General features: G+C 54.3%; 1 protein-coding gene across 1 annotated transcript in view; it reads left to right on the top strand.

Moving 5' to 3' along the window:
* The window catches only part of SHANK3 (SH3 and multiple ankyrin repeat domains 3), a gene marked incomplete at its 5' end in the record, with an annotated part of 319,560 nt that overhangs the window by 298,171 nt on the left and 9,333 nt on the right, over positions 1 to 12,056 (top strand). The window contains 1 exon segment of the mRNA XM_054988523.1: positions 2,184 to 4,488. Within this exon segment, the coding sequence (XP_054844498.1) occupies positions 2,184 to 4,488 (2,305 nt within the window).

The raw sequence follows: 12,056 nt of genomic DNA, 5'->3' as shown, positions 1-12,056 counted from the left end.
GTGGAATGTCCTCCCCGTGGAGACTCAGTAAGTCCTCTCTTACTCTCCGGCACCAGATCAAACACTTCTCTCAAGCCTGGTTTTTATTTTAGATCTTTTTAAAGCAGCAGCCGTCACAACCCGGACCATGGATCTTGTAAGAGCTTGGAAGCTAAGCAGGGAGGGTGCTCGGATGGGGCCCCACCAAGAAAGGCCGGGGCTGCTGTGCAGAGGGGAGCCGTGCAAACCACCTCCGCTCCTCTCATGCCTTGAAAACCCCTGGATGTGGAATTTCAGGGGGTCACCAGGAGTCGGTTGTGACTTGATCCCATTTACCTTTAGATCTTTTAAATACCATTTATACAATGCACTTTTAGCCTGGAAACATATTCATTTTAAGCTGCCTGGTTATTTACATGTTATGCTCTGGCTGGGTTTTTATTGCTGGGTTTTAATTTGTAACTTTTAATGCTTTCTGTTTTTACTATTCTTTCTTTTGTAAGTTGCCTTAGACAGTTTACCCTGGCATGAAAATTTTCTTGAAAAATAAATGATCGCTGCAAGTTCGTTGTACAAATGACAAGTGCTCATGTGGCAGCCGGGAGCGCTGGGGACTGTTTGTGTATCCTGGAGAGTGCGCCTCTCTTGCACAGTCGATGGCTGAATGTTCAGGCTGCCAGGGGCCGCCTGGAAAAGTCTGCCCAAGTTCAGAGAGGAGGAGACATAACATAGTCTGGTTGTTGTGGGTTTTCCGGGCTGTATTGCCATGGTCTTGGCATTGTGGTTCCTGACGTCAGGAACCACAATGCCAAGACCACGGTAATACAGCCCGGAAAACCCACAACAACCATTGTTCTCCGGCCATGAAAGCCTTCGACAATACATAACATAGTCTCTTCCACACTAGCTGACCAAGATCCCCTCCGGGTCTACCAATCCTCTGTTCAGCCACTGCTCTAACTGCCAGAAAGTTCTTCCAGCTAAGATTAGGAAGAACTTCCTGACATACTGTCGAAGGCTTTCACGGCCGGAGAACATTAGTTGTTGTAGATTTTCCGGGCTGTATGGCTGTGGTCTTGGCATTGTAGTTCCTGACATTTCGCCAGCAGCTGTGGCTGGCATCTTCAGAGGTGTAGCACCAAAAGACAGGGATCTCTCAGTGACATACAGCCCAGAAAATCTACAACTAACTTCCTGACAATAAGAGCGGTCCCTCAGTGGAACAGGCTTCCTCGGGAGGTGGTGGGCTCTCCTTCTTTAAGCAGAGGCTAGGTGGCCATCTGACAGCAATGCTGATTCCGTGAGCCTGGGCAGATCATGCGAGGGAGGGCAGGTAGGGTTACATCAGTGCTTAGTTCTCTTGACCCCTTCTTACATGCCCAGGGTAAGGCCAATCGCTACCTTGGGTAGCCATTTTACCCAGGCCAGTTTGGCCAGGAATCCTGACAGTGTTTTGACATCTTCTGGGCATGGAGCAGGGGTCACTGCGAGAGTGTGTGGGTGGGTGGGGGGGAGGTATTTGTGAATTTCCTGCATTGTGCGGGGGGTTGGGCTAGATGACCCTGGAGGTCCCTTCCAACCCTAGGATTCTATGGTTGCTCTTTGTCCCCCTGCCTTTCTCTCTAGCTCATGTGATGGCCAGTGCCCTACTCTCAGCCACTGTGTTTCTTTACAACACTGCACATGCTTGCATCACTTTGCGAAAGAAATATGGTGGTTTGTGCTGGGGCAACAGCAGCCAGCTTAAGCAGCAGGCCACGGGGTAGGAGATAGCTTAGAAGTGAGGGGACTGCAGGAGGTAGATGGGTCTAGCAGAGGGAATATCTCAGTCATGCTGTTCTTGGTGTTCAAGAAAAAGCATGAGCGATACCTTCAGGAGGGCTGAATTCACACAGTCCTCCTTTACGCCTGTGAATGAGGTTTAGGGGCAAGAGAGCACAGGTCGTATTCCAGCTCACTTTTGTCAGCATCAGCCACACGTTTGCCCGGTAGCATTCATGGTTTTACATTAACCCTGGGACAAGGAGACGGAGCAAGTGGAGGGAGCGTCAAGGGGCGTTAGCAGCTATGTGTATCTGGCGGGGGGGGTGTAAGTGGCTAGTCCCTCTAGGCCTTCAGCTTTGTTCATGCATGTAGATATTTGTCTCTAAATGCACAACTGTCTCACCCAGCAACTCTGATGTGACTGTTATGCTGCTTTGCAGGTGAAGATGAGAAATTTGCTGCCTCCATAATGGATGGGAAATTTCCCAGAAGCACCTCAATGCAAGATACTATCAGAGAAGGCCCCGGCATCCCACCCCCACCTCAGACCGCTCCACCCCCTCCGCCTTCCCCCTATTATTTTGATACAGGCGCACCCCCATCCTTCTCTCCCCCTCCACCCCCCGGAAGAGTCTATGACACAATCCGGTCCAGCTTTAAGCCAGGCTTGGAGGCCAAGCTCCATGGTTTGCCCCAGGTCATAAGCACAGCTGAGATGTACGACCAAGCGAGGACTCCCGTCCCGTACCCAGAAAGGCAAAAACGGGCCCGCTCCATGATCATCCTGCAGGACTCCTCCCACATCCCTGTGGAACCCACCGACATCCCCCGCCCCGGACCTTCTGCCATGCCCCCCGAGAAGCTGAAGCGGAAGGGCCGTGTGGTCGACAACCCCTACGCCAACATGGGCCAGTTCAACGTCAGCCTCTTTGCCCCCACCAAGCCCCAGAGGAAGAAAAGCCCTTTGGTGAAGCAGCTGCAGGTGGAGGATGCTCAGGAGCGAGCAGCATTGTCTGTTGCGGGGGGCTTCGCTCGGGAGCCCTCCCCCACGCGGCGCAGCCATCGCCTGAGCGGGATGGAGTATCAGTCCCAGGTGGACCCCGCCAGCCTCCCCTTCACCACTGCCATTGCCGGAGTCATGAAGGACAGGGAGCGACGCCTGGATGAGAAGCGGAAATCCACTGTCTTCCTCTCCGTCGGGGCCATCGAAGGGAGCCCCCCCACCATAGAAATGCCATCTCTGCAGCAGTCGCGGTCCATCGACGAACGCCTGTTGGGGAGCCGAGATGTGCTTCTGCCTTCGCCCGTCTCAGCGCTAAAGCCATTAATCAGCAGTTCCTCCTCCACGTTCATCCATCCCCTCACCGGGAAGCCCTTGGACCCCAACTCACCCCTGGCACTTGCGCTGGCCGCAAGAGAGCGGGCGCTTTCCACCCAGGTGCCCTCCAGAGTGCCCACCCCAATCCACAGCCCAGACTCAGATCGTGCCGCACCCCTATTTGTGGACATCCAAACCAAAGAACAAGAGAGGGGGGAGCTGGAGGGCCTCATATCACCTGCGTATTCGCCTGGAGCCAAGGCGCCAACGCCAGGCACTCTGACTCCCACCCAAAGCCACTGGGGGATACCAACAACTGTGAGGAAGGAGAGTGAGGCACGAGCCGAGACGCCTGTGAAAGAGGAGAAGAAAGCGGAGGACAAGAAATCGATGCTCATCAGCATATTGGACACGTCCCAGCAGAAGACGGCGGGCCTCGTCATGGTGCACGCGACCAGCAACGGCCAAGACCTTGGGCTTGAGATGCAGGAGGAAAAGCCCCCTGTCCCTGAGGCGGGTCCCGAGCCTGCCGAGGTGCCCACCGTTGAGGCCCAGCCCAGCCCTGTGGGGAAGGCTTCAGTCAGCCCAGTCTCTGACAAGACTCTCGGGCAAGGAAGTTCGGAAGAGGAAGTGGAGCCGTACACGGTCACCCTGCCACCCGCTCAGCTGTCTTCGAGCGATGAGGAGACCCGGGAGGAGCTGGCCAGGATCGGCCTGGTACCTCCCCCAGATGAGTTTGCAAATGGGGTACTGGTCACCACCCCCGGCACACCTATCAGCCAACTGGCTACTCCAGCAGTTGCCACGCCATCCATACCAGCGGCAGCAGTAGCACCTTCTACCACTGGTGGAACACCCTCAGGGAAGCCCTCTGATGCCCCCACAGCCCCAGAGTCTGCTGCAGACTCAGGAGTAGAAGAGGTGGACACCAGAAGTTCAAGTGACCATCATCTGGAGACCACAAGCACCATCTCCACCGTCTCCAGCATGTCAACATTGTCCTCGGAGAGCGGGGAGCCCACTGACACGTACACTTCCTTTGCGGATGGACAAACTTTTATACTCGAGAAGCCACCAGTGCCTCCAAAGCCAAAACTCAAGTCCCAGCTCAGCAAGGGGCCGGTTACTTTCAGGGACCCACTTTTGAAGCAGTCTTCGGACAGCGAGCTAATCTCCCAGCAACACGCGGCCATTCTGGCTTCTGCCAGCATTGGCCGGCCACGCTACCTCTTTCAGCGAAGGTCCAAGCTGTGGGGGGACCCCCTGGACAGCAGGCCGATCCACGGGGCTGAGGACGACAAACCAACTGTGATTAGTGAGCTGAGTTCTCGGCTGCAGCAGCTGAACAAGGACACGCGCTCCTTGGGGGAGGAGCCCGCTGGGGGTGTGTTAGACCCTGGAAAGAAGTCTCCGGTGGTTGCGGCACGGTAAGCCTGGCAGGGTGGGGCAGGCAGCAGGCCCAGAGGCCGAGGGGCGTTCTGCAGCTAGAGTGGGGATGGCCTCAGCACACACAGGATGCCTGCAGGTCCGTCTCAGAGATCTCAGAAGAGATATGGCCAAATACCGAGGGAGGGTTTGTAGCGACTGCATATGTGGCCATGGCGATCTTCCCCCTTCCCAGCCACACGCTCCTTCTCTGTCTTTCCTCACTCCTTCCTAGGGTTGTCAACCTCCAGGTGGTGGCTGGAGATCTTCAGGAACTACAACTGATCTCCAGGCCACAGAGATGGGTTCCCCTGGATAAAATGGCTGCTTTGGAGGGTGGGCTCTGTAGCATTGTATCATGCTGAGGTCCCTCCCCTTTTTAAACCCCACCCTCTCCAGGCTCCACCCCCTAAATCTCCAGGAATTTCCCAACTTGGATCTGGCAACCCTACTCCTTCCCTACCTTTTTAGGGTCTGTCCCAACCTTTCCTCTTCTCTTTCATTTCCATTTTTCCCCTCGCTCTCTTCCACCTACAACCCTTGGTGTCTTTCCTGTTCACCTGCAGCCTTGAATTAGGATCTACCCACAATAACCTTGAATTTCTGCGTCTGGGCCCAGGGACGCCCCAGGATATTTGCGTGGTGGAGGAATCTGAGGCAGGGAGGCAGAAGTATCTGTGTTTCAAGGTTTTGAGGGGGCCTGGTGAGCTTCTTCGGGAGGAAACGGAGCCCCTTGGAAGGTCTCCACGGCCTTTGCTTTCACTGCCCACCTGGCTGCTGCAGCTCAGGTATATGGCGCAGAGGGAAGATGCACAGCAAGCCTGTGCCTGCCCTGGGGAATGAATGAGGGTTTGAGGCCATGTGAGGGGTGCTCCACTCTTAGAACGGGGACCGGGACTCAATGTGTGGTAATGAAGGGTGGGCAGAGGGGCTGGGGAAACTCCCTTCCAGACAAAATGTGGCCATGTTTTCACCTTTCACGAGAGGACAGCTTTTGTGTAGAAAAAGGTGCAGAAGCAGAGAAACAAAAGGTGACGGCTTGTGGGATGCAGCGCCCAGATCCCCCCACCCTGGTCTGGACACACTCTCCCCTCCTCGCTGTTCCCCCTTGCCTCCCTTCCTCTCTTGGCCCTCTTGGTCTTCTCACTCTTCTCTTTCCAATAGGTAGCGCTAGCTGGCACGTCTTCAGTGTCCCTCACCACTTAACGGGGAAGGGATGAAGGAGGCTGACCAAGTGACCCAACGGGCTGCATCTCGCCCTGCAGGGGGTCCTTCTTCTCAAGGGCCTGGGTGCAGAATTATGATTCAGAGCCATATGTTCTTGGTGGCAAGGCTGGACTGCCTCTCTTCTCACTTGGTGGCCTTTCCTGGGGAGGCACATCGAATGGAGGTCATGGCCCAGTTTGGGGGTTTTTTAACTGATCAGAGGGTAGGCTGGCCTCTATGCGTGTGTGTGAGAGAGAGAGAGAGAGGAAGAGACACACAGTTTGTGTACGTGGGTTGCTTTCCAACAGTCATCCTCTCCATGTGAAAATGGATGTTTCTACATTCCTCACACCTGAGACTGTAGGGCCAGAAATGACTTTACGACGTGAATGGGTCGGAACCCTCCAGTGCCCAGCACAGCCACCTCTGGCCGTCGTTTCCACCCAGGTAGCTCCCTGGGCAAGCGAGAAGCCCTCCCAGGCACTGGGGCTGTGCTGCTCATCCATTTTCCTGCCTGCACCCGAGACCATGTCCACCCCACACTGCTCCCTGCACACGTTTTGCCTTTCAGACATCCCTCGCTGCACAAACTCCACCCTGACTCGTTCCTCCACTCTGGCCTTGGCACTTGCAAGGTTTTAAAGAAAGACTCAGATGCCTGGCGTCTGCACGTCTCAGGCTGGGCATACCGAGCGGATGGGAGAGGGGCCCTTGCAGTGGGAGTGCGGGGGCAGAGGGACCCTCCCTCCTGTCGTGAAATGGAAAGAAGCAGCCCAGGAGCCATGCAAACCATTAAACGCACAAGGAAAGGCATGGGGAATGAAGGCAGGCAGGGGCCCCCTGTCATGACCAGCAGCAGGCAGATGTGTGCTGCTTTCAGGGGAAGATACCAGGTCTCCTGCGCGAAGCGCAACACAGATTGTGCCAAAGCCTCCCCAGTTACCCATCCATCCATCCATCCATCCATCCATCAGTGGCATCTCTTGGTTCCTGAAATGCCTTTCTCTCTCAGTGCTCTCCACAGGGTTCATCCCAGGCACATCAGTGGCTCCTGGTTATGCACCACAAGCCCAAGTTTACCAGGCCAGCCCTGCGAGCAACGGGGGATTGCTTTGCCCTTCATGTCTTGTTCATAAAAGGCCGGCCAGGCAACTAGCCAAAGGGCCCCATGGCTGGAGGAGGAGGAGGCTCCTCTGTGCCCCCTGCCCACCCCTGCAGCCCACAGGTCCTTCTGCTACCTTGTCCAACTATGGGCATTTCACTTGCCACCAGAATGCTGGGTAACCCCCCCCACACACACACACACACACACCTTCTTCTCCCTCTGAAGTGCCAATTCTCCACTAAATGTGCAGCTCTAAATCGGATCTCTGATTCCAAAACATAAATGGTTGCAGTTTCAACTCAGTAGTCAAACAAATAAGAACATAGGTAGAAAACAATTTTGTTTTAATATGACACACTTTGAAAGGCACACGTCCTTCATATTTGTTTTCTTGCTCAGGTGACAAGCCCCTCCCCCAGAGAGACGTCTCAGCTTTCACCTAGGGCTAGGGTTTCCGGCTGGCCTTGCCCTCGGAGCGTGTGTGCGCGTTCCTTATGTGTCGTCAAGTTGCTTCTGACGTTTGGTGATCCTGTGAATTGACGGCCTCCAAAATGTCCTGTCATGGACAGACCTGCTCAGGTCTTGCAAACGAGACTGTGGCATCCTTGGTTGAGTCCAGCCATCTCATTTTGAGTCTTTTTTCCTGCTACCTTTCACCTTTCCTATCATTATTGTCTTTTCTGGTGAGTCTTGTCTTCGCATGATGTGACCAAAGCACAATAGCCTCAGTTTTGTCATTTTCGGTTCTAGGGAGAATTCAGGCGTGATGTGATCTAGAACCCACTAATTTGTCTTTCTGGCCATCCATGGAGTCCACGAAAGTCTCCTCCAGCACCACATTTCCAGTGAATCCAGTTCCTTCAGATTGCTTCCCCCTTGACGGGCTTGGCATCGTCAGGAAACGTGGCTGATTCACTGACCCACTGGTGGGGCTGATAGAACTGGCCCCCAGGAAAGGATCCAGACACCAGCCAGGTTGAAATTGAGGCTACAGCCAGCACCCCATCTGTAGTGAGCTTGGGGCAATGTGTGTTTGTGTGTGTTTAAAATATTTCTATGCTCAACTTTCCTGATATAGCTCAGGGTCCCGAGCTGGATAATAAAAATAAAGTACATTAAAACTGTATCAATTCAAAACATTGAACAATAAACACATTCAAACTACATCAAAATAACCAGTAAAAAAAATCCTGTTTAGAGCCAAGAAAACATTCCCTTTTCCCCCAGAGTGCCCCGCAAAGCGCTGCATAATCATTCCATTTGATGGCCTCCCCAGAAAGCCTGGGGAGCAGGACCCCCCCCCCCCCGGCCGCACATGCCCCTCGGCTGTTGCAGAGAGAGGCATGGGGCAGCCTCCGAACAAGGCTGATCTCAGGCTGCTGCAGAACATGCCTTGAGCCCAGGGGGCACTAGCTGTAGTCCTCTGTAGGAAGAGGGCAGTTGCTGCACGGTGGGAACACGCAGGGATGGGTGGTCCTTCCAGTGTGTGAGGCCCAGGAATGGCTCGACCTTCACAACGGGCAGCCAGTGAAGGGGCTTCGGGATAGGATTGGCATGGCCCTGCTGGCCAGGTCCTGATCACAGCACTCGGCCTGCCACCTTTTGCATCCAGATAGTCTTCAGAGGCAGCCCCATGCAGAGCATTTTGTAGCAATCTAGCCTAGAAGCTACTGAAGCGTGGCCCAGCAGGGCCAGGTTGGGTGCCTGCCAATAAGGAGCCAGCATCCTAAATGAACATTGCTGGGGAGGAGCATTTCTTGCTGCCACGGACACTTAGTCCTCCCGCAGCAGGCCAGGCTCCAGCAAGACTCCCAAGCTCTGGACCGAAGCTTTGAGCAACACTTGAGACCAGCAGTAGAACGAGGAACATTCCCATTTTTTATTTTATAATTTATTTTACTTTGTTTATGCCCTGCCTTTCTCTCTAGCAGGGATCCACAGTGGCTCCCCCCTTTCTTCTCCCTTTCATCCTCACAAGTCACAACAACACCCTGTGCGGTAGGCCAGGCTAAAATTTTATGACTGGCCCAAGGTCACCCGATGAGCTTCCGTGGCTGAGAAAGGAACCAAACCTGGGTCGCCCAGATCTTCGTCCATCCGTCTTGCCACTACACCAAACTGACCCCACAGTTAAAGCAGCCCCCCTTCCGACCAGCGTTCCCTTTGCCTTATCTGGATTCAGCCAGTGGACCACCACAGCAGCAGCCTGTGGCTTAGTCATAGAATCAGAGGGTTGGAAGGTACCTCTAGGGTCATCTAATCCAACCCCCTGCACAATGCAGGACATTCATAAATGCCCCCCCCCGACTGCCCCAGTGACCCCTGCTTCATGCCCGGAAGATGGGCATGGATCCCTAGCCAAACCAAACCTGCCATCCGACCCCAAGGTGGCGATCGGCACCACCCTGGACATGTAAGAAGGACCACGAAAACCAAGCACTGATGCAACCCCCTTCCTGCCCTCCCCCTCACGGTCTGCCCAGGTCCACAGAATCAGCATTGCTGTCCGATGGCCATCTAGCCTCTGCTTAAAACTCTCCAAAGAAGGAGAGCCCACCACCTCCCGAGGAAGCCTGTTCCACTGAGGGGCCGCTCTGTCAGGAAGTTCTTCCCGATGTTTAGCTGAAAACTTTTGATTTAATTTCAAGCCATTGGTTCTGGTCCGAGCTTCTGGGGCAGTGGAAAACAACTCCGTGCCATCCTCTATGTGGCAGCCCTTCAAGTACTTGAAGATGGTTATCCTGTCACTTCTTAGTCTTCTCCTCTCCAGGCTAAACATACCGAGCTCCTTCAACCTTTCCTCACAGGACTTGGTCTCCAGACCCCTCACCATCTTCATTGCCCTCCTCTGGACACCTTCCAGCTTGTCAACATCCTTCTTAAATTGTGGTGCCCAAAACTGAACACAGTACTCTAGGTGAGGTCTAACCAGAGCAGAGTAGAGCGATACCATCACTTCTCGTGACCTGGACTTCTGTTGATGCAGCCCGTTCCAAGCAATGCATAGCCAGGGAGTCACTAGCACATTGATGATATTCTGCTTACTTTGCGGGGCCGGATATTAAGCAAGACCTGAGACAACTCACAGCCTTGTGGTGCCCCCACCAAGGGGAGGAGGGTTCAGCCTCTCGCTCTGGGGAGAGCTGTCTTTTGTGAGCTGTCTGACGGAAGAGGCCGGAGCCATCACACCCTGGCACGTTCCTTCAAACCACATAGGACGCAGCATCCTGACAGTGCCTCCCTGTTGAAAGCAGCCAGGCAAGTCCAGGTGGGCAACCCGTAGCACCCCGTTCCTCAAGACCACGTCCTTTGTGCCTCCCTCCAACCAGCTTCCCTGCCCCACCGCTCCTGTGGCCCCTGCTGCCCCAGAGCCAGACCTCCAGTGTCACTTGGGCAGGCTGGCGGACCTTGGGACTGGGTTGGGTGATGTGCCGTTTTCCCTCCACCTGATTAATATTGGGGCCGAGAGGACGGCATGGAAAGGGCAGGCCTCCCCTGGCCCCGATTCGTAGCAGCCGGCTGAGAACGAGCTCTTTTAGCTTATCCTCGGGTGACCAACTGCAGTTTGACTTTGCACCTCACAAGCTTGTCTGCCAGACCTGCAGCCGAGGGATAATGTGAAGCCAATTTCTACGAGTGAAAAAAGAAAGGAGATGTGTGTGTGTATATATTATCTATTCTATTCATATGCTGTTTGGAAAACCTACAACTGCTTTGTATTCTTACAGATCGGAAAGAGAGAGTGAAGAGAAATAAGCCTTTTAAGCCTAGGGCTCCTAGGGTAAAGCTTCCTCTTTCTCTATGAACTCCTCAGTTAATTCTGTTTCAGTCAAAGAGCATAACATGTTCGGGTGGGAGCTTCCAGCTGCTGCAGTTAACAACGCCCCGTCTCCTTGTAGGCTTTGCTATTGCCGTTGTCTCCTGTGAGGTTCCAAATCATGCCTCAAAACAGACTGGCACTCCCATTCTGAAATCAGGGGGGCACTCAGGCAAGGGCCAGGCAAGCCTCTCCCGTCTGATGCGTGGGGAAGCCACTGGGGAGGGTCCTTTGGCCTGACTGCGGGTGCGAGTACTCTTCTGCCGAGAGAGGGTCCCTGATTCCGACTGGCCCTCACAGCCTTCACTAGGGCAGGCTGAGGCTGGAGGTGGGGAGTCTCCTTGACAGTCAGAGGGGACCTTCGGGCACTTTGACAGAACTGGTCCCCACAGCAGAAGACCCGTGCAGTCTCCATTGCTCTGAAAAGCGTTCCCATAGATCACCCTGATGAAAGCAAAATTGTACTCGGACTCTAGGCCAATGGCCGTGGGCGCCCACCTTCCGGCCATATCTGCTCCTGCTGCTTTGCAGGAAGCCAGGAAAGAAAAGAGCATCCCTTTGTGGGCAGCCCGGGCGAGCCAGGCCGTGTGCTCCATTGGTGGAGCGGAGAGCAAGAGACTGCGAGTGTCAGAGGATAAGAAGCGCTCCCTTTGGCCTTCCAGTGTCGCGGGCAGCCCAGGAGGCTTCCGGGGGCCTTTTTAATCTTCTGTGCTGTCCCAGGGAGCCCCCAAAGGGCTTGGGTTGGGAAGAACCCTTCTGCAGCGATAGCTCTGCCGGGCTGTCCCATTGTACCCCAAAGCAAACTTTCTCAGGTGGTCTGAGTCCAGGCCCACTCCCCATACCTTTTCTCATATCCTTGGGATGCTGGCATTTCCTTGCCAATGGCGTTGCGCCTTTCTGCCTTGCCGCAGAGCATGCCTGTTTGGCAGGGAGACCTTGGCCGGAGGTTTGTCAGCCGCTTTATACATGGCAAGTCAGAAGTGTAAAATTAGCATTAATTGCATATCTGTAAAATGTGTCATTTGCATTTTGTACATTGAAAGCCGCTTTGGGTCCATGTTGTATGGAGAAAAGCAGGTTGAAAGTGTCCAAAATAAATCAGTGCTGCAAAGCGGCCCAGGAAGGGTTCCTCATCACTTTGCTCTGTTCCCCACCAGGATGAGGACAATCCGTTTCCTGCCTCTCCGTCTAGAACTTACCGGAGTCTCAAGTAGTAAAGCATGAAAGCGGGAGGGGGCGAGGGGAGAGAGAGAGCGCTCATCCCATGGGAACTCGGCTGCTGTGGAATTATTTCCTACTCGTGCAGAAGAAGCACATAAAGTGTGTGTGGAGAGGATGCAACACCCCAAAGCAGGGAAGGGCCAGGTCCAAATGGGCAGTGGGGGGGTCTTCTCTGGGAGGAGGGGGATGTGCCTTTTGGATTGTGTCCAAGCCCACAGCCT

Source organism: Eublepharis macularius, chromosome 9, assembly GCF_028583425.1.
Source record: "Eublepharis macularius isolate TG4126 chromosome 9, MPM_Emac_v1.0, whole genome shotgun sequence".
In the NCBI taxonomy this organism is placed as follows: domain Eukaryota; kingdom Metazoa; phylum Chordata; class Lepidosauria; order Squamata; family Eublepharidae; genus Eublepharis; species Eublepharis macularius.
The sequence above is the reverse complement of the archived record's forward strand: the minus strand, read 5'-3'. Positions and strand labels throughout refer to the sequence as shown.